Below are 23,198 nucleotides of genomic sequence, written 5' to 3'. Positions count from 1 at the left end.
ACCACAAGGGCTACGCATTTCATGTTTTTACCGGTTATCGATAAATATGTTGGTCATAGGACAATGGTTTTTTGGATAAGTTTTGGAAACAAGGAAAATGGGTAAAGAAATAAAAGTTTAAAGATGATTTTTTTCTTTTTATAAAAAATCACCCAACTTAAATTTTTTATGCTGATTCATATTCTTTGATGTCTATTTAGCAACTTATCCCAATTGTTTTATCCGAAATACACAATTTCAATAGAAAATACAAAGCATGAGCTGCTTTCGTTGCTTATTCGGAGGATTTTCACACAAAACGTTTGCGTGCAAGCTTCCTGATCAACTCGACAATGATGTAAAAGTCTGGCATAGAGAGAACAATGAATTTAAGATCTGCGAGTTTTGAATTGCTTGCTAATGATCTAACATTTTCGCAGTCACCACCTGGGCGTACCTTGCGTTCAGTTTGCGAGTGTGCCTTGATGTGTGTTTTGATAGTCAACTGCAGAAATGCGAGCATTGCGCTGATAGAATACAACCAAGCGCTCTGTCATTTGAGCAATCGAAAGGGAACATGTATGGAAAAAGATGAAGTTATCATTCGGAAAGGATCGCACATGTTTCAAAGAAAGGTTTGGCTTTAAGTTATATTCATAATATTATAATTTGATTCAACAGATTCCACGTTAGTCGCTATAAGAACCAGTTTTAATTAAATTCTGAACGATGCCAATATTTTTTTAGAAATAACCACAGATACATTGGAATACATGTATTGTTTTGTAAGAAATCCCAAGACGAAACGAGAAGATAATTTGATTTTGGTGCCCGTTAAAGTAACTTCTCATCTGTATCCAGACAATGTAAGGGACAGCAAGGCAAAAAGGCTTATGTCATATACATGTAGTTAAAGCATAAGACTTTAGGCTGTTTTTTTCAGGGAGCCCTTAAATTGCACCCGGTTATGTTTGATTCTTTCGTTTTCAGGAGTTGTGTCTAACAAATTACGAGTATCGGGTCCATGAGCCATTCAAACCACTCATTGCAGACATATTGTCCAGGCATGAAAGATTGGAGCCGACGTTTGACTATGATTCCAAATCATTGATCTTAATACACCCCAGCAAAAAGACTCCTGTGAAAGATTCGTTGGCATCATTCATTGAACACCTTCAAGCCAACAGTACATGTATATACGGCCTTGTCAAAAATTCTACGACACCAATGGAAGTTTCATTGTTCTGCCGTGCACTGTACAGCATGCACATGCTGCTCTTAGATTTAATCGAATTTCGAAGAGGGCAACCTCAAAAATATTTCTTGCTAATGTTTGACGTACGGACTGAGAGGAACAGAACAATTATGCTGCCAAATGATTTTGAGTGCTCAAATGCACAAAGTGTAGAACTTAGAAGCCTGCACTTATTTAGCGACAGGATTCTTGAACCAAGAAACACACTCCCGCATGGGTTTATGGTGTGTATAATATCACCTAGCGAAATGGGCAAGGAGTGTGTACAGGTTGTCTCGTTGTTCACTATGCAAAGGAGATGCACATGTTTAACACAATCGCTCGCGACATTTTGGAAACTGTGGAAACACGTCAGTCGTTTTCCATTCGTCGTCTATTTTCCACGGAGCAGAAACAACAGCAACTGCTTTTGCCACGAATCGGAGAGATAGTGAAGTTCGCGTATTATCAGCGGAAGCTAAATAAACTGTTGGTCGTTTTAACCGACGATCCTGAAGAATTCCGTGCACTGAAGATGTTCAGAGTTGTTTGTTCTCGTTGAGAACATGTTCTAAGCGGTTTTAACGGAAACCTCCTTAGCCCAAGGGGGTACACACTTGTGGTCGCGATCCAAAATATATTAAAAGCCATACTTCAGCCTACTCTTGTTTGATCTAGACAGACTCCCTACGCACCATGGCAATTTACGGAATATTTGAATCTCTCCACGGATAATTTCCGGCTCGGCTGCACTGTGTGGTCCTTCAGAAACCTGAAAGAGGGAGACGCTGGTACACTAAATACAAGGTTCGTTGAGATACGCTCACGTTGAAAATACCGCGAGCGTACTTCCTCTCACTGTCACGAAACGTATCAAGACGTTTTGGACCAAGTGTAATTTGACGCACGTTGTGACTTACTAACAACACGCTATCAAAGCTATGATAGATATAAGGACTCTAAGTATAGGCTAGTATTACCAAATTCAAACCCATGTCCAGCTAAGAGGTAAGCAGTTAGCGGTTTCTAATTGTTGATATTTACAGAGAAAACACATATTGCATATTGACGAAGTCTATGTTTCTTTGACAAGCAGCATGAAAATAATGATGATATTTGAACTTAATCAACGTATATGTTCCTGCATGCAAAAACGGCTTTTTGAGGCTCTGAAAATTCTGCATTTTTACTAGGCATTTCTGAAGTAAAAAGTAAAGTAAAAGCATTTATTAGTCTTTATTCATATCACCTATGTTCTAATTTGGGATGACAATGATGGCAACGCCATATGCTGGGAATGAGAAGGAGCATACATCTGCCGGATCAATCGTTCATTACTAATTCATATATAATAATGAAGGAAATATATACAAAGCCACCTGATGGTAGAGAAACGCCCACGGGCAATACTGATAACAACACAAAATACCTTAAACAGAATATCAACTGATTATTTTACAGACAATGTCAATTAACTCTGAGATCAAGATCACTCCTGAGAAGAAAATGAATTAAAACGAACGTTTGAAAATGTTAGAGTAATTGGGTTTTTGTTCCTGAACTTCTCAAAAGTGGTACCCATAAGGTCTTAATACCCCTATCGTTTGTTTTGTTAAGGAACAACTGATATATGGCGTAGAAACAAGAACGCTACGACAAGATGAGATTTTAGCTGTGATAAAGAGATATCGAACAAGCTATGCCTTCATGTCAGTTATCGAAAGTGGAAAAAAATGAGGGGAGTAAATCGCATTTCGAACATTCGAGTTGCAAAGACAACTGCATATACCAATCTTTCTATGATCGTCTACTTTTTTGCCTTTTCCAAGAATTGATTCTGCGCGAGAAAAAAATGTGTTCCGAAAAATTATTTTAGTGCACTGACCGCTTCGCCCGGCGGGAGAGTGCCACGAATCAATCTGTCAAAACAGATTTTCTTTAAGTGGCTCAGAAGTATTGATGAAATCTGACAAATCATCCGCTACTTGAGAGAGTGTTGCTTTATCGAACGCAGCAACAAGCGCAGCCTTGATTTCGAATCACCTAGAATATATGATATGTAAGCTTACTGGTGGTAGATGAGTTTGGGGTCTCTTCTTACTGAACGCGTAAGAAGATGAGATCAGTTAAGTGTCTTAACATTAGAAAGGTATAGAATATACTATAGACATGGACAGAAGATGGATTTCCGTGTTGCAATCTTTAACTCACCCTCCTACTCTCGTGTTTATCGGGTGCACTGCCTGTCTCTCTTTCACGATGGTTATGCATAGACTTATGCAACAGTGGAGATCCCTTCCGAGAGTCGAACCAACAACCCCCTGACTATGAGCCTGACGCTGGACCCACTATGCCACTGATCTCTCAGGAAGACCTTTTCGCAATGAGCCTCACTGAAATTTCAAATTTTCCCGAAATAGTATAGATTTAGTATCAGCCTAAATAGCCAGACTTCAAAGAGAACGCAAACTGCACACTTCAACTCCCCGTTAAACACGCCCATGTGTCTCCAAAAGCTTTCGTTGAAAGATCTGGTCGTGTATGAGATGGCTCAATGCCTTTATTGACACACGTTTTGGTCATGAAAACGTGTCGATGGTGTTTGATTTCATTCTAGCGTGAATCAACATGGCTTAGCATCAGGTGCCAAAGTATCGTATGTCATTGGAGCCAATTGTGTAGAAAGAGAAAGGGTAAGGGTGCGGGATGCAGTGAGTAAACAGTGCAGTGAGATATATCCTCGGGCCATGCGCCGCCACAGTATCGGTTCGTCTGCAAACGTCGACAGCCTATTAGTTCATTAGGTAGGTTTTGCTCCCTTCCACACAAACAACAATGTGCGAAGTATGTAACTCAATTTACAGACGAGTGATTTTGAAGATTTCAAGATTTCACCGTTTCTTCGAACATCGAAGTACAGAATATGATTAACCAGTGTTGTGAATACCAGGTAAATTATATAGCACAGGACTTGGTGACACGACGGATATTCGTACTCTATACTTCGTCGTTCGTAGGCGATGCTGAACCTGCCTACTAATTATTGAAACAACCACCACACCAGTTCAAACAAAACGGAAGAAAAATGTGTACTATAGCATAAAAGAGGAGTACTTATGAAGTATCGCAATGAGACGGGCGTTTGTTTCAGGACAATATGGCAAGGACACAGTGTACTTTATATGAACATAACCAGCCTTATAGGATATCATAAAGAGCTACTCGTACGGCTCATATCTGAGTTCAAGCTCTGGAGCAGAAATATCCGCAGCCTATACACGTATTGCTGCCTACAGAAAAACGATTCGCTGAGATGCGTTCTGTTACTGTTGATATTCATGCACTTTTGGCCCCTACCCTTCCCGGTGTAACCGCCTCAGTTCCCAGCGGCGATATTCTATTCCTTTCCAATTTCCCGATGCGCAAAAGCATTGCCGAACGCAAATGAGATGCACAGCAATGAGGATGAATAGTCAATTAGACTATAGCTCCATCGAAAAATGCACAATTCATTTGTTTCAATAATCCTGTAAGATTCTAAGCTACATGTACATGTAAGATCTTAAAACTAGGAATCTCACATGAATCATGTAACGAATGTAAATGCACACACGACCTACATGATTTCCGGGCGTAGATTTCCGGTTCTGGAGACCTCGAATGGACGCAGCATCGCGTATTAATGCAACAAGTCGTGATGTACAGTTTATTTCCAGTTGTTTACTTTAATATTTACCACCTCACCTCGCCGACCTTTCCCCACCAAGTCTAAGATCGGCGGAAGCACGGGAGGCTCCTTTGTCGAATGTCAGCGCTCTTGGCAATTTCAAACTAATGAATTAAAAGACGTCTATACCTCTATGACAAGAAAATGATGACAAGTTAGTTTCAAAATGGGATGAGTTTAGGCCATTAAAAAGATAGCAAATTGTCAAAACAGTTTTGGAAACATTGTACATTGTACACTAACAATGTGTACTAACGATCAAAACAGCACTGTGAAGCTCGTGGTTGGCGGAAGGAGCACGGTCAGCGGCGGAACCAGAAATTTGGAAAATCGGGCACAGCCATCACAGATGCAGAGTCTCTGCCTAGGAAAATAATCATTAATTTAAGCGCCAAATATGCGTTTTTCGGGGCCCCAGAGAGATAAAATTCTTAGCAGTTCTTTGCCTCTTGTCAGAGAAGTGCCCTGAAAAACAATTGCTCTCGGACGGGAAGTGGTTAAATGAGCATGATGTGGATTTCGAAGGAATCTTTTATGAGCCTTGAGGATGGCAGAATAACGGTCAAGCAACGATGAGATATGAAACCTTTATCGTCGTAGGAATATGTAGCAGATCTAGACTTTTCAAGGAGAAACCAGAAGCCGCTCACTTGAACACGACCAGTAGGGGAACCCGAAGCATGCAGTGACTCGGCCCGGAGTCGAAAAGACCTCATGAACACCGGTAACTGAAATTAGAGAGCATTGCTGGAACTATGACACCTATTCGAAGCAAGTGCCGAGTGAACACGTACCGCACACGGGCGATGCACGTTAATAGCGAGTTTTTGAAAAGCCCTCGATACATCCACGTGAACGCCTATCCCATGGTTCGACTTCGTTATCAGGATGTCAAACAATGGGGTAGGCGTTCACGTTGGCGTTTCGGGTGATTTGCGAATACCCCTATAATTTCTCTCCTTTGCCTGACATCTGATCTATTATCAAAGCCAAGCGATCTAAAAGAATGGTCGTATCAGTTTATCAAACGATTTATCAAGAAGAAACTCCGATAAGCCGAGTAAAGATGCAAAGAAATATTGACCAATTAAAAGATGAGCCGGAGATATACGCGATCTGTCCGGGCGGATCTGAGGGAGAAGCTGAAAAAAAAGAAAACATTGCTACTGTTTACCCAAGCTTGTGCGATGTGCTTCTGACATTTATTCCTATATGTAGTGTGGCATTTCAAAACGTAGATGTTGAGCTGCCATCTAACAGAATTGCTCTCTGAAAAAGCCTTTCATGTGATAATTCTACCCCAAAACACTGCCAAATTTAGCTATTTTTTGGGTTGAGTTGAGCCAATGCATTACACAGTGCAGCGCTTTGCATTCTTCGGTAGGGCGAAAATGTTGCGATGTATTTTCTTCATAGCATAATATCGTGTGATCAACTAAGTCATTTTAAAAGCATGTGTTTGCCGGTGATTTTAATGTTAAAACAGCCTAGTTGAAATAGTTGACAGCAATTGAATATGTTTGGCCCAAATTACGTCATCACTGGCGGTTGTAACGTAATTATTGGATCGATTCTTTTCGGAATCGACCAGGTTGCTGCTGTAATCAACGCTGACCAATATTTTCACCATCCACACGACACGATCAGAGAACGTGACCGGTGTAATGTTTTTGAGTGTTTCTGTTTTTGAGTGTTTCCCCTCATTGTTTGGGAACGCTCAAAAATAGATTGACAAGTTTTTCTGTGTATCCCCCCTATTGAAAAGTCGTGGTCTCTCTAGCTGCCTATTGTTTGGAAACACTGACACATGGGGAACAACCACAGATGTTACACCGGTGATTTTAATGTTAAAACAGCCTATTTGAAATACAATGTAGTTGATAGCCATTGAATATGTTTGGCCCAAATTACGTCATCACTGGCGGTTGTAACGTAATTTTTGGATCGGTTCCTTCCGGAATCGGCCAGGTTGCTGCGGTTATCGCCACTGACCAATATTTTCACTATCCACACGACACGATCAGAGAACGTGACCGGTTCTCAAAGTATTACTTTGGTCCAATCTGTCTAGCCCGTCCATTTATTACAAACAGGCTTCATCAAAATTCCTCCTGGCTATCGTGTAGCTTAGATACCCCCAAGAGTCTCTTTAGAGGCGCCATGTGTGGTTACCAATAACGTTGGTAATTTCCTTCTTTCATGGTTAGAGCACGATGGTGAATATATAACTGTCAGACGTGGTATTTCCCGTAATTTAATTTCGAACGTTCATATGTGATTGGGACTGTGGCAAAACTAGCTGCCGAAGGTATCTCTCGATGAAATCGATGCTGTTTCCAGAGAGTCGATATTACCAAGATTTGCCCTGCATTATACATGCCTACTAAGTAGACACAGCCTTGTTCGCGATTTCTGAGCGTCAACAAGGTCATTCTCAGCCCTAGATCATCAGAGTTTTTCCTTCGAGATTAAATAACAATTCACATTCAAAGAGAGATTTTGTATCAGCGATATAATCACATCAACAAATCGCGCGCTGTCCATTGTTTGATCTAACCCACCCATTGTCCGAGAGCTGATACCCCATTGTAATGCTCGGCTAGCTGTTCAGGGATTAGGCTCACGGAACAATAGGCCCGAAGTTAGGAGGACCTCAATTGTTCGAATTTGATTGTAAGGGGCCTGTAAACGTAATGTGCACAGTTACATGGCATGCAGGGACTGCATTGCAGATCTTAACAGCCCATGTCGAAACTTGTAAGATTCTCAGTTAAGATCTTATTCAGTAATGTACATGCACTTATTGTACAATCTTCACAGTCGTCACGGGATTCTTGTAAAAGATTCCTCCTTGAGATCTTAACCAAGCGCCGAAAATGTAGGCAATAGGGTATGCTTTTGTCTCGAACCCAACGAACCGTATTCTTGAAAGATGCGCTCGATCATACAATCAGATTAGAAGGGGAAATTAGAATCAAACTCAATTAGGTTGAAGGATTCCATTATACTTCAATGGCACCATTGCCCTTTTCATGTACGAATCTTGCATGCTCGTCTAGCAGCGAAATCCGACAATATGATATGTAATTGAATATGGCCTAATAAGCTATTCATAACTGAATAAAGCAAGAGTTGTAGTATACGTAATTAAAAACCTGTGGCATTTGAGCATTAAACCTTTATTGTGTATACTGTATCGTCAAAACAGCACGACAGGGTGTCCCTCTCACACAATGGATACACGATAAAATTCTATTGTGGAAGGGAAAACCTTTCTGGGCCACCCTGTAGACGGGAATTGATCCCAAAACCTCTAGAACTAAAACACTGGTGAAACTTCTATCGCTCTTGTGGACAGGTGAAATTTGCCAATTAAAGGTTAGGCATATGAAAATAATTGTTTATTGTTCCCAATGGCGTCACAAGCGTCTGTGACAACATTGATTGGCATAATGCCATGTACAAGATATATTGGTTTTCTTAGTGACATTTGCATAACTGGCTGGTTTTGTCGCGCATGCGGCAAATCGTGCATGATCGGATTGACAACACCAAAATAGCTAAAAACATTAATTTTAAATCCAAATCCTACATTATCCCGAACACTTTAATTCTCAGTTACAGCTGCCGTTAAACTTTTTATTTACAAAATGACATTGCAAAAGATGTTGCATATTAAAAATAACATGAAAAGGATTAAAACTGCTATAAATAATCCCCGTTGGTGAGAAAGAAATAAACTGAATAAAGTTATGAAATGAAATGACATTTGAAATGTCATGGTACATGCATCAACTAGTTTTAAGCCACCAGTCGCAATTCTATCGACAAACTAAGGCTTAGGCTTATAGGTTTATAACCACCACTCATAATTAGACTCTAAAGAGGCTGTCTAAAACTAGTGCTTCAACTAAATGAGAAAAACATTTTGCCTGTCATATTCCCTTAAGGGTGTGTTCTCCCGTTTTATCACCGTATCGGGACCGCTAGCATGGTCTGTTCGATATGGAAGTAGCCCTCAAATAAAAATACGCCAACTTTACAACTTAAAAGCGGAAAATTACAGACGAAGCGTGCTCGTGTAGTATCCAGCAATGTCGAACGCAGCGAGAATATGTTTCAGTTGAATCGGGTCATTTTTATACTTTGGACGGTAATAGGAGGTACCCCAAGATTACAATTTTTTCAATCTGCACTCAAACTGACCCGTTGACGGTAACATCGAAGTATCACTGACGCGAAAAAGAGACACAAGCCAACCAACTACACTTCATCATGTTTATACAGTCATGTACATGTAGTTACAGGGAATATCTTATGAAGAAGCCTGGCCAAAGGGTCTCCACCCTGAAAATTTAAAACTTCGGGGCTCTTTATAAGGCAGAGATCGCTAGGACAGCCGACTTCGTCTGCAAAAGCAGACTGTCTATGACACAGCGTGTATTCAAATTTCTAACGCCTAAGGAATATATGGGATTAATATCCGTATCCAAAAATAATACACCTAAATGTAACACATAAGACACGTGTTCATTTGTTCATTTTGATATCGCAGCGTTTTCAATTTCCGATTCTGCAGGTTCGGATGAAAACACTTGATACATTGATATCAATTCTGAATTGGAAATATCCTAGAAGAAGACTGACATGCAGTCATAAATCGAGCGAGAGGTCAATGGTATTGCTCGAGGCAGCCTCTTCGAACATTTCAATAGACTGTGATTGACTACACATTGAATATCATTCGAGAGATTTGGATTCGAACATTATCCAAATCGATAATTCAATCCCGCGAAAAGATTTAATAGTTACAGGCAAGCAGGTTGTCAGATTTGTTCCCAACTAAAAAAATAAGAGGATAAAACACGTCTATCTTCCTACCAAGTCACGCTTTGAAAATGCACAAATCACTCAAAGCCGCCGGATTGTATCAATCAGATGCGCCCGTTTAGACGACACTCCTTTTCATTAAAATGCAGTCTAATGGATAATGAAAGTAGAAACTATTCCGGTGGTTTTGTAACAAAAATGATTAACTGCGTATACCTACGGGTCAACAAATAACGTGAGACTGCCATACAGTGCGACTCGAGTAAAAAAGACAGTGTCTGGTTAAGAACAGAACATTTCACTTGCTTGACACTCATCCAGAAAACGTTCAATCTATTCTTTGGTTACGATTTTCGTTCACCTCATTTCAGTTATAGGTCAAACCACCAGACGACAGCAGTCGTTTTTCATTTGCTTAAGCGGGTTACTGCAGACCACTTTGCCAAATTGATAAACCCCCATACCTAAGTGTGATGAGGCAAACAACGCATTTTCGAATACCAATTAGTCTGAATATTGATTTGTCGGAATTATGCACAAGGATTAAGTAAGTGCGGTGAAAATCTTTTTTGGTTGTGGCTTTGATTGAAAGGTTTTACAGAATATGCAGCCCCTTGAAGAAAAAACCATTCGTACAGCTCTAAAACGCCTTTTTCAGCGGTACGAATTGTCAAGATGTTGTCTTTTAATCCTCGGATAAGCAAATCAGTTATGTGATCGTCCAGTCACGAAAGAAAAAACGGTACAACGTTTTGCTACGATGCTTTTGAAAACTAGACAGTTCGCCTACAATTGTATTTTTCTCACAATGAAATAGCACTTAAATTTTTTTAAATTGACTGAAAAATAACGAGACAACTATTAGTTTGACCAACGTTGGTCACATCGCGCGCTGTCCATTGTTTGATTTGACCCGGCCATTGTCCGAGAGCTGATTCCCCATTGTAATGCTGGACTGTCTGTTCAGGGATTATGCTCACGGAACAATAGGCCCAATCTTGGAAGGACCTGAATTGTTCGAAATTGGTTCTAAGGGGTCTGTGAACATAATGTAATTTTCTCATTGTTTTGGGCGCAGTGCGGCTGAAAATGACAATGGAATGCAGCATGCGTCGTTGCAATCGCGCTCACTTTTAAGGCCGGGTAAGTTTCCACCGAGTGTAATTTAATACGAGACACACACACACACCATGGCGGGGATCTTTCTGCATTCACACCGACGAATAAAAGTGTTGCTTTTCGATTCGGCATGCGCTGAAGAATTCAGCACTGAAAATGGCATCCAGTGAAAATGTAGCCCTCTCTCCCCTTTTAAATGAGTGCGATTATTTTGAAATTCATGCAAAAGTGCGTCAGAGCTCCTTCTGAGTGAACCTTCCATAGCAGCCTTGACGTGCCTATACTTAATTTCTGCAAACGATAATGGTATTCTTTCTACTTCTTGAATAAAGCACACATTGATAAACAAATGTTCGACGAAAACGACGCGATTAGTGTCAAGTCAGACTAGACTTTGAATATCTCTTTAGTTTTATATACGAATCTCGGTTATACTATAAATTTAAATTCTGCACGCGTTTAATAGCAATCAAATTTGTAAATTGAAAATATCCCGGAACGGTTACAATAAATCTGCGATACCACATGGCGAACGTGAACGGTATACAAAAATTCTAAGATGAATAAAAATGATGATTTTGAACATAAGTAAAACACGTTTTTCATGTTACCGGAAATAAATGTAAACTTGGGTGAAATATAACACCGACTTTTCCAATTTGACATTTCTCGAAAATCAATATTATTTACTAACTAATTATTTTACCAGGCCGTTGTTCGCGAAATATTTCAGTCACGTATTTTGCGTGATTACAACCCGGCATGACTTACAACCGGATGCTTGTGTTCTTGGATGCGAAAAATGTTCCCATAATAAAGACGTCATTTTATTCTTTATGTTGCTTCGAATGAATCATTGAGGATTAAACCGATTTCTTCGATGCACTTGGTGCATGATTATGATGCGGCGTGCAGCCACAACTCATCATCTGTATCTCGTCCGACAGGAAAGATCATTGAGAACGAATCTTTTGTAATGAAATGCTGTTTTTCGTTACATGTTTACAGTGGCGAAATAATGCTCCAAGCCTCACCATTGGTAAAGGTCGTCATGTGAACATCAACTTTGCGAATTTTAGCGCTAGCATATAAAAAGTGGATGGACCGAAAACCGGGTTTCAGGTCATATACTTAGTATGATATAAACTTTCGATCATGAGAAAATAAAATTGAGTGTGGCGTGACGTCAAGCGTGACGTCAGACACGTCTTTAATACTTGAACGTGACTTTCCTTGGGTTAACCAGGACAATACCCAATACTTGATTTGTCGCGTGATCGGACATGAGTTTACATGAGCTGAAAAACGCAGCACTACGAGCGCTGGCGTCCGCCTTGATCAAAAGTGGTCTAGTTTAACCACGAAAATGACTAAACTTTTGGACGACCACTGCGATGAATGTGCCTACCAGAGGTTCTGCATCTTCTTGGTTCTTATGCGGGATTGAACATGGCATTGCTTTGCATTATTGTTATTTGTGAACCCTAAAGGTTAATCAAGTCAAAATAGATAAATTTGTACAATGCACATGTGCGTCATACACGTTCTAAAAGATGTCTTTGATCTTTTGCAAGGCGCTTTAAATCAGTTTTTTCTTCTTGTGAGAATTGCAAAACATATATAGAAGTATAACGAGCTTGATATTTTTTTTCAAAAGGACCAAAGAAGAAAGACCACATGAACACTTTCTCATAACTTCCATGCGAAAGGCGAAAAATTATGTTCTTTGAAGAGTAATGTTGTTTTATTGTGTTTATCTTTAAGAATGGATTTAAGTAAAGCCGTGTCTCCTTATTCTGAATCCTTTGAAAGTAACTTCAAAAACGACTTTTGATTTAATACACCATTGTGACTCAGCTTGCTTTTGTCGATTCTTAGAAAATCCAAGTATTTATGGGTATGGCCTTGTCTTTGCGAAGAGTAGCGGAATGTTTTCATGTATCAGCGGGTATATTCCGAAGAGCCGCATAGCCATGACGAATCGGTAAGAAAGGTGGTCGTCCATTTAAATATTTTGTAGTAGTGGCTCTTGTGAAAATAGACTGGTTTGAAAAATCACTTCGTCATATCCATGGATCGTAAGTAGTCTGTCGGAGTGCGTTGCGTTAACCTTATCGATAAACTAGCTAAAGTGCACCTGCCGAAGAAACCTAAGTTACGTAATGACCGACACAACATCTGTGGTTGTTCACCATATTTCAGTGTTTCCATACAAAACACAGCAAGAGAGGCCACGACCTTTCAATAGAAGAGAAACACAGAAAAACGTATAAATAGCAGTCATCTACCACCTATATTCGCATATCTTCCAATAAAGACAATGACATTTCTTTCCGCATCGCCCAGTGCGATACGCTATTTGCGCGCTTCTGTTTCGTCCAACCTGATCTATTTTTATGAAAACAATGCTAGTTCCTAGTATCTATACATTAGATTACCGAATTGGGTGCAGTTGTTTCCATTCTAACCGATATTATTATTTTCCTTCTTGCTGTCATATATTTTCGCCACGGGGGATGCACATAAAACGACACGATAAAACGCGGACTATTGTCTGACACGGTATCATTCTTTTTACAGCACAGAGCACACCATGATGCCTTTCATATCCATCTGTTAGGTACCAATTCATCAAAAAAAAACTGTACAACACAACGGACAGTTTTATGTAAACACTGGCAATCGACTTTTTGCATGATCCCAGACCGTTGACTTGTATGAACTATCTTCGACCAGTCTAACTTATTCCGCGTGCCAATTGCATAGGCTGGCTTAACACAGTTGTCTCTTGTAGCTTGTCACATTGAGAACGAACAAGTCATTTCCAAAGAGGCTACATAAGATTCACGGTGGCACTTTTCGTGACATGCTTTCGAGAGCGTGCCAAGGAACATGTGACACTTCATGAACCATGACATTTTCAATCCAAAGTTCCGACATTTCTGGAAGGTATGACTATTCACCTAGGAATAAGTCGAGAAGGGCGAGATCATGTACTTGTCACTACTGACATTCTAAACTTGTAACGAGCAGAGTAACAGTGAAAGGTCAACAGTACTTTTCGTTCAGTATTAGTATATACTAATAATCAGGTTGCTAGATTGCCCATCTGAATCTTTATAGATGAAAAGTACACTCATTACAGAATGTGGGAACCACTCTTCCCCGGCCATCAATCAGGATAGGCACAATACCTATGTTGTTATAGGGTCGAACACAATCAAAATGTCGCCGGATTAGCAACTGAGAACAGGATTATAGTGACGTATTGGGTATATCTAAGTATATTTCGTTTAGGTCTGGATGCTGGTGCATAGGGTCTTTGGGTGCATGCGACCTGAAAATATAAGCAGTTCCCAGGTCGAAAGTGCCGATGAGATTCCTAAGCGATTCTTAGTTAAAGGGCTACGCTGTTCCTTAAAAATTTGAAATATTATTCGTAACTGAATTTCAAAATGGCCAATTGCGTAAATACCTAGATATAAATTTGAGCCATACTGATATGTAGACATTACTTTCAATAAGTTTCAGCAAATTCGTAGGCATGAAAACTGCACTACGTCATTGAGAATACCTTCATCGCTATTTTCCTGGACCACCAGTAATTACGATCGGCGTAATCCATTAGATCTTGTTCAGTTTCGCATGCATGCTCATATACAATCTTTTCAAAAATCTTGTAAGATTCATGTTAAAGACCTTACACTAGATTCTAGATAATTACACTATCGTGTGTGATGACCAAATACGATTACGCATACAACCAATAATAGATTAATCCATACTTAATGCAACTAATAACGTTATAAGAATTTCATCGGGATTGTCGACCTCGGCTATATCTTCCTTAATTTCCCATCTTCCTTAATTTCCTATTTGCCGAGAAGATCACGTAATGTTATCGTGCTCTCGATATACTAAAGATAAGACGATTATTAAATATGAACTCAAAAATTGTGGCCAAATTTGCCATTGAATGCTACGAGATAAGAAACAGGAAATGACGTTTCCTGTTTCTTATCTCGTTATGACATATTGAAGATATAAAAAAAAAAGAAGTAAAATGTCCCATAAGCCCTCTGGGGCTGGCTGTATCTGTACAGGTGACAATAAACAAATATATATATACTTAGGATTGAACATCAGAGAGACGGAGATTATAGGTCACCTGCAACACTCTTTACCTTAGGGAAAAAATGATAGGGCATAAGATAACAAGCACAGTGGTGAAAACCGCATAAAAAGCAAACTACCCATCTTCAAGTTATGGCAGGTAGAAAATTCAAACATTCCAGGTGGTGCAGGAAGGACAAACTGATGATGTAGATTGTGCTGTACTGAAATAAAGTTTTTTAGAGTTTCATGCCTATATTTTAAAATTGCACATTTACCTGCTCCCTAAAAGCTCATACCTGTGACAAGGTAATTAAAATATAAGCATGAAACTATCAAAACTTTATTTCAGTACAGCACAATGTACATCATTAATTTGTTCTTCCTGCACCACCTGGAATGTTTGAATTACAAACTGCTATAACTTTAAGATGAGTACAGTGTAGTTTGATTTTTATGCGGTTTTCACACTTGTGTTTCTTATGTTATGCCCTATAGTTTTATACCCCAAGTTAGAATTTTAATAAAAGCATTTCAGGTCACCTTTAAGCTACATGTAGTCATAGTAGTAGTGGCGTCATGTTTGGTTTTGTATAGCGGTGTTAAGTTTTCCAACGTCTAGTCGTGGATGTGTGACAAATACGGTGACATATCCGTCGATACAGGAAGAACAAGCTTAGAAAAACAGAACTAAAGGTGCAAGATTCGTTTTGCGGTTATGGAGGATGGTGGCATATGACACAGTGAAAATACCCACACCTGATAAATACGTGCATGGTTTGGGTGTGACCGGGAAATTAGCATCAGAACCATTAAAAATGCAGATCTGAGCAGTATGGTCTGTAAAGGGCGTCATTAAAGGGCCATTATGCCTGGATTTTGACCGATTTTTTCCTAACGCTGAAAAGAATTACCATGTGATGGAAGATTTTGTCTTTCGGAAAACTGTTGAGTATCTGTCATGTCAAAAACTCTTCTTGTTGTAACTTTCATGACTTTGGCAACTTGGCGTAATTATTCCGGCAATATTTGAGTTTGATGATGAGGAATTGGACACTATTGTTACCCTTATGATATCAAGGGTTCATATCAGCAAGGACGATGAAAAGGTGACTACATTGTGGCTCAAAAAGTCATAACTTACAACTAAGCATGACTGTTAAAGCCGTCAAAGATGTGATGCAATATACTAAGTAAGCTCTAATTATAAAATGTTTCTCATAAATTAGGTACAGTTTATCGTGATATGTTGACTCTGAAAACTCACATTTCTGGACACTTTCGTCAGTCTCACCGAAAAACATCAAATGTCGTAAAAGCTGGTGAAGTGCGTGACCGAAGTCTATAAATATTCGATATTAAACCCGAGTGGGTCGGACATCATGAATCCGTGATAATCGTTAGATCATCACCAACTGTTACAACCGTTCTGAACACCTGGCTGTATGTATCATGCGAAGTCGACACGATCAGCTGTTCTGGACAACGAATCAATGGGTGATGAGACGAATGGGTGACGCACGCGGACATAGAATGGCTAGAAATAGTTCGCATTACCAGCATTGTTTTCAAGATAATAGACTGAACTGGAGGCCAGGTTAGACGAGCTACTAAAAAAATCTTGACAGCATTTCAGGTTCACCGACAAGTTAACTATCTGAAACCAACATCACACGTATTCAAAAATGCTCCAAACGTATTGTTGAGTTATTACGCACTTGATAACCTTTGATACTTACATACAGACCTAATCTCAGTTATTTGCCAGTGAAAACGTTTAACGGATTCCGAGCGACTAAAAACCAGATTGAAATGTATATTTCAGGATCCTGCGAAAAACAAATTACTGTTAAGTTATGTGTTGTCCATTTTAGATAAGCATTCCTCTTCTTCTTTTATGCAACAAGACGGTTTAAGCCATCATAAGTGCGAGGGACCTTCGCAATTGGTTCCTGTCACTGACACCTTCCGACAAGTCTTCACCAAGATCAACAGCCGCACCATCTCGCTACACTGCGCCAAGCCATCTAACGCACGTCCTACCCCTTCTTCTCTTGCCACCAACTTGTTCCGATGACCATACTGAGTGAAAATCGCATTAGTTCAACCAAATGAGTCAAGTCAAGCATGTCGTCGTATTTGAATGTTGAGCGTACGAACTGGTCTTCAAGCAGCAAGATGCTTAGCTTCTTTTTGGACTGAACTCTGAGCTAGAACTAATTGGGCATAATAAGGATACTGTTATGGCACGCCGGATCCCACTTTCATAATGATGTCTTTAACTCCGGTTTAAGGTTCTTAAACTATGGTTGATGGCCTCAACTGCGACACGTTATGGTTGGAAACTTCGACTTATGGTCCACAATTTAGAGGCTGGAGCATACATGATCAAATACCATAACACCCAGGTCGAAAATCCATATAGATGTACGATTCTTATGTTGTTTATCTTATCTAAGAATCTTAAAACGAATCTTGGAATGTACATGCATGTGTACACGGAACTGAATAGGCTCTAAGTTAATCTTACACGAATCTTGGAACGAATGTACATGCATGTTTACACGGAACTGAATAGGCTCTAAGTTAAGAATCTTACACGAATCTTGGAACGGATGTACATGCTTGTGTACACGGAACTGAATAGGCTCTAAGTTAAGAATCTTACACGAATCTTGGAACGAATGTACATGCATGTGTACACGGAACTGAATAGGCTCTAAGTTAATCTTACACGAATCTTGGAACGAATGTACATGCATGTGTACACGGAACTGAATAGGCTCTAAGTTAAGAATCTTACACGAATCTTGGAACGAATGTACATGCATGTGTACACGGAACTGAATAGGCTCTAAGTTAAGAATCTTACACGAATCTTGGAACGAATGTACATGCATGTGTACACGGAACTGAATAGGCTCAAAGTTAAGAGTCTTATAAAAAAATCTTATCGGGATTTTCGATCAGGCTAACTAGAGTTTAGACAAATACTTATACAAATACTTTAGCAACCATATTTCAGAAAATCTGCATGCATAATAACTGCATTACATTGTGTATACATTTAACTGAATTTCTACATTTCTGAACAACCAGTATTTACGAATCATCCACTTCGACCGACGTAGCGCAATCTTTTTAGTCATGCTATATGCACTGAAATAAATATGGTAATACAATCAATCCGCAGTCGTAAACAACGCAAAGTATAAAAGAGCCTAATGTAACTATTGGGAGAAGCACTAATACTGCTCTATCGCCATGGTCACAATGTTATTGTATTTCGTCAAAACATCACAACCTCGTAACACGTGTAAGCTTGATTTGCTGCGCAATCTAAAACGAAAGGCCTCGCCGATGCCACTTCTCCTTAAAGCCAGTTTTGCATCACTTTCATAAAGATGCCCCCACGTTATCGTCAGATCTTAGAGAAATTTTTACATTTACATCCTTTGTCATAAGCCGAACACAAGAAAATTGCTCTAATTACTTAATGCTACCTTATGAGGGACCCGAGGCTATTCTTGGGGAACCTTCTACTCGTAGTGTAGATTTTTGAGTAATCATCTTTGTAAGACGCAGCTGAATTGCGGGTTGCACCATTTAAGTGATCGCACATCACACTCGAGATGGGGTGTTTCTTTGAATTCGCGTAGGATTTTATTCTTTCTTGAAGTTCACGTTACCCACACCATCGTTAGAATGATCCACAGGGAGCGAAACACTGTGCACCAAGCACCACTTCAAAGTCGAATAAAGAGAAAGGAAATCATTTCAGTTGATGAGAAGTGCGAAGTGGGCAAATAATAGCAGTGATCAACTGTAGCGCAAAAGTTTGCATCTTCGGGTGATTAGGTTGACGTGTAGGTTGGGACTCAAAGTGGCTCTCAAAAGGCGCATCTACCTTTGGTAGGAAAGATTTTTACAAGAGTATCCCTCGAATGATGTCAAACCTCAGATATTCACGCCACTTCTCTGTCACAACCATCAAGCAATACCCTAGTAGTAGTCAGCGTCATTCGTAGCAGCGCCGTAGTTGAGCTAGGACTTCTTCAGTCATTGACCGTGCTGATAAAGGACAACGCTCTCCGACCAATAGCTGCAACTACGGATACTGCTACGGATATTTCTTCTTTCTAAACTTCCTTGCACTGGACTCAGCTCCATGCACTATGTTGTAGGGCTGCAGTGCAAAACGACTTACGTCACATGATTAATGCATACTAGATGGTTTTGCCAGGGACCCCCTTCCGTTGGGACAAAAACCAAAGCGAGATTAAAGACGCTTATATTCTACCCGCAGTCGATGCGTTTCAGCGCACCTTCTGTGTCTCAAAGGTGGTCGATCTGGGGAGAGGTTGCAGTAAGCTGTGACCCACCTCCGATCCGACTTTACGTCTTTTGAATAATTTATCTAAAGTTCGACACAGCAGCCTTGCCTACAGAACAAACACTGGCAATGTTGGTAAGGTGGTCTCTCTTCCAAATGTATGCCAATAGCATTCCGCGAAGATGACGTCACTGCAGCTGCTGCCCTCTATTTCCCCATCGCTGAATTACAGGCAATGTCGGACAAACATGCGGTTTTGTAATGGATTCAGGCTTTCTAACTGGGGCAGTTAGATTCAATCTGGCACATGTCCGAGTGTTGGAAATACTACATAATTGTTCTGAATATTTCTCTCTCTGACTCTATGGTATCATTCATGCTAAAAACAATGCAGGGTCAAAGATAATTGACTTTGAAATAAGCTCAAATGCGTAGAAATAAGTGTCGATGTCCGACTGTCACGTGACTGAAACATCATCAATATCTTATGCAATTGACCTTGTGAGCTATAAATAGTAACTTCGCGGGATGCTATTCATTGTCCGTGTAAGGTTTGAGTTAGTTATCATCGATTCTGATAACGAATCCTTCCTTGAAATTATATCCCCTGGCCGTTTTGGCGTGCACAAGACCATATATCTGTAATGCGCGGTCTTAAACCTTCATGATTGGTGATTGGGGTATTGTTGGAGCTGTTTGTCTGGTCGTCTAGGCTACTCACTTTCGAAATATGCTGACCACAGCCTTTTAGGTGTCGATCAGGCGAAAAGACACATTATTTCCGGTACTGACACAAATGGGTCAATCATCACAACAAAACCAAAAATAAAATAACAAGGGCGTATTGATACATGTGGTTTCATGCTTTAAAGAAAAAAAATACTTTTTAAACATTGATACTCGCTATGCACACATATTGAAGCGACAACCCCTGTCATTCTAATTTCATGATTTTTACGCGTTTTGATTCATTAAATTGTCATTCTAAATCTTCCTACTAGCCAATTTCATCGCGGCAAGGAATGTTCCGCGCCTTCTGACTGATTTAATTAGACAATTAGAGCTTGTTATGTCATCTTATGCGGAAATGCCTTTTGCTTGGATCCGAGATTTACCGAGGTAATCTGTGAACCAGGTGAAGAAGATCAGGATAATGGTGAACTTGTGCGAGCTGACTTCAAATAGTGCAAGGGGACCCCAGGTTTGCTTCTAGCAATACAAACCTTTAACGGGGCTATACATCTATGCAAATATCAACGTGTACCTTCCACACCCTCCCTCATCAAGGCCAGATACAATTAGCGTCACGGTTTTATTTGCCTTGCCGATTCCTAAGGGTTTTGAGTGGTTGGCGAATCTTTGATACACTGTCTATTCATTGACGCATTGAAATAACCGACTTAAGAAGCTATTTTCTTAAGAGGTCAAATTTTTGAGTCATTTTTATGCAGAGGATTCCTGAAGAATTAATTTCCCAAAACTACTCCAAAGAACGGAGACTCGGACGTGAATTACACGTTCAAACTACATTAGAGATCTTGAAGAAAACGACTCTCCAACCACATTACACTTCGAGGTAGACTATGAACTATTAATTATTTTTCCGAAATATCGGGTTCCAATAAACTTTGGTGTCCAGACGATCTGATTTCTCGATCAGTTGATCGGATATCTGTAGGTTGTTTGGAATATCCACAAAACAAAACCCCGCAAAATATTGCATGTATGTACATTGCCTTGAAAATACACTGTAGACGCTATCAAACCGGTTGAAGGGGCTTCCGACCTGCCAGCAAATTGCCGCGACATGAGGCGGATGGTACGGAGTGTTGCATTGGGCATTGCTTGTAATTACCCCGATTATCCCACGTTACTTTCGTGATCAAAGCTGAGAGCCCGCGACTGAGGAAACTAACCTTCCTAAAGCTACCGAGACGGTCCGGAGATGATCAAACCCGACTAGATATCATTGCCACCCACGCAACCAAAATGGCACAATACGGTAATTTGGCCTTGCTGGTTTCGGCCTTTCCGCCGCTGCCGTGAAAGTTGTTGCGAGGGAGTCGATGCTATCATGATTTTCCCTGAGAAACTTTGATAAGACAGCAGAACAATGGGAAATCAGGCCGAGGTTTCAAACGGGCTTTGTTTAAAGACAATAGACCGTGTGGAATTGAGCAAGGCCTGATTTCTTTCAAATAAAACTGACTTACCGTTGACCATGTTCTGATTAATTTACCGTCAAGACGTACCCAAGGACAAACAAAATGATGCCGCATTCACCACTGAGATTCTCCATCTTCCAAATAGAAGCCAATTAATTTAGCAAAAGCCACTTGTTGCCAGAATTTGGTGTCTAGAGGTGATAAAGGAATGTCATAATTTATATACTGTCTGCTATCTTGTTCTTAGACTTTATTCATTCTTGGTGCCAGCAGATTCTCTCAAGAAATCTTTAAGATTAATAACGAGTCAAATGCACATCTGTCATGTCCCTCCCCTCCTCCCGATCATGCCGTTTCATTCTTCCAAGAAGTGGTTCCGATCAACTATGAGACTGTTGCCCTCTTCACGCACCCTGCGATTTCTTCCTACGCACTAGCAGTACTCCCCTTGATTATTCCTGCCACTGCCAGTCGGTAAAACGATCTGGTAAACCAAGGGGGACTTGTTACATCATTATATAACGATATAACACTATATTATCTCATGAAATGGCTAAGCGTTGAATTAGCACGATAATCAAGAATTGAATAATAAGCGCATGCAGAGTGCCAGCAGTCGATATAGCAACACAAGACTATCGGTTAGCATAGATGTCGTTTTTCTGGAACTTAATCAATAAAGACACACTATGAGGCTAATTGTCTGCATTACGGCAAAACTTTACATAGAGTTCACGCTGTCACATCCCACTTGGCGTATTAAGTGATAGACGTCACTGTGATTTTGGCGTCACAGAAATTCATGCAAATCTATTGTGTGCACCTATAGCGTAACAAGCAGGAAACAAACAATTTTTGTTGTTGCAAATTCTGGACGCAAAGACAGAAGTCAGGTCATCATTACTGATGACTGCTTGCAAAGTAACATTGGCATTTGCTGATGCCACGTAGTAGTGAGCGGTTCAGGTGAATTTCCCGGCGACTCCGACTATACTAACGCCATGAGATTGAATTACAGTCATGTACAGGGATTATTTCTGACTGAGGAGAAGAATATCTGAAATCAACGCACCAGATCTATTTCCGGAGCGTTCATATGAAGTCGTATTCCAGGTCGGTGGCCGCCAGTCCCGACATGGAATTAGACTTCATAATTTCCGGTTTATTGACACTTCCAAACAAAATGTTAAGACATTCTTCCACAAGTAAACGTGATTTATCAGCATTTATTGTTGGATGGGCTAGTATCGAGCTGACCAGTGGCATAGTTTAAATGGCAGAAAGGTATATCGTTGCCAAAATCACAACGAAATAATATATCGAAATGAGGCAAGTAACAATAAGTCACATGACATTAGCATTTTTGTTGAGTGGGTTTTTTTTCTGGAGAAACTTCAAAACGCCTACCTTTTTGACTTATATTCCAAATCGATTCCATGGTATTTCCTGGTAATCCACTCGAATCAAACGTATTACGCAACTCGTAAATCTAAATTCTCCATATTGCCTTAACTACAAGAAGAATTGTCTTTATGCTCGTATTGGTTAATCCATGACTGCACTATTCATTCGCGATAAATAATATAAATAGTTTTCTGCCTCTGATAAAGGATTAAACAACATATTTATCTTTTTTTGACTTTGAAATCACTGCAAAGTTGTGCACGAGACCATTTTATATTAACTGTTTAGGCGATT

At 40.0% G+C, this 23,198-nt stretch overlaps 1 protein-coding gene across 1 annotated transcript in view; it reads right to left on the bottom strand.

Annotated features, from left to right (window-relative positions):
• LOC135498077 (FMRFamide receptor-like) overlaps positions 1-22,978 on the bottom strand; it is a 75,574-nt gene extending 52,596 nt beyond the window's left edge. The window contains exon 1 of the mRNA XM_064788235.1: positions 22,908-22,978. Coding sequence (XP_064644305.1) covers positions 22,908-22,938 — 31 coding nt within the window. The 5' untranslated portion in view covers positions 22,939-22,978. The remainder of the gene's footprint in view (positions 1-22,907) is intronic.
• Positions 22,979-23,198: the final 220 nt, after the last annotated feature.

The sequence above is a fragment of the Lineus longissimus genome, chromosome 13 (genome assembly GCF_910592395.1).
Source record: "Lineus longissimus chromosome 13, tnLinLong1.2, whole genome shotgun sequence".
In the NCBI taxonomy this organism is placed as follows: domain Eukaryota; kingdom Metazoa; phylum Nemertea; class Pilidiophora; order Heteronemertea; family Lineidae; genus Lineus; species Lineus longissimus.
Note: the sequence above shows the minus strand (reverse complement) of the source record. Positions and strands in the feature narration are given on the sequence as shown.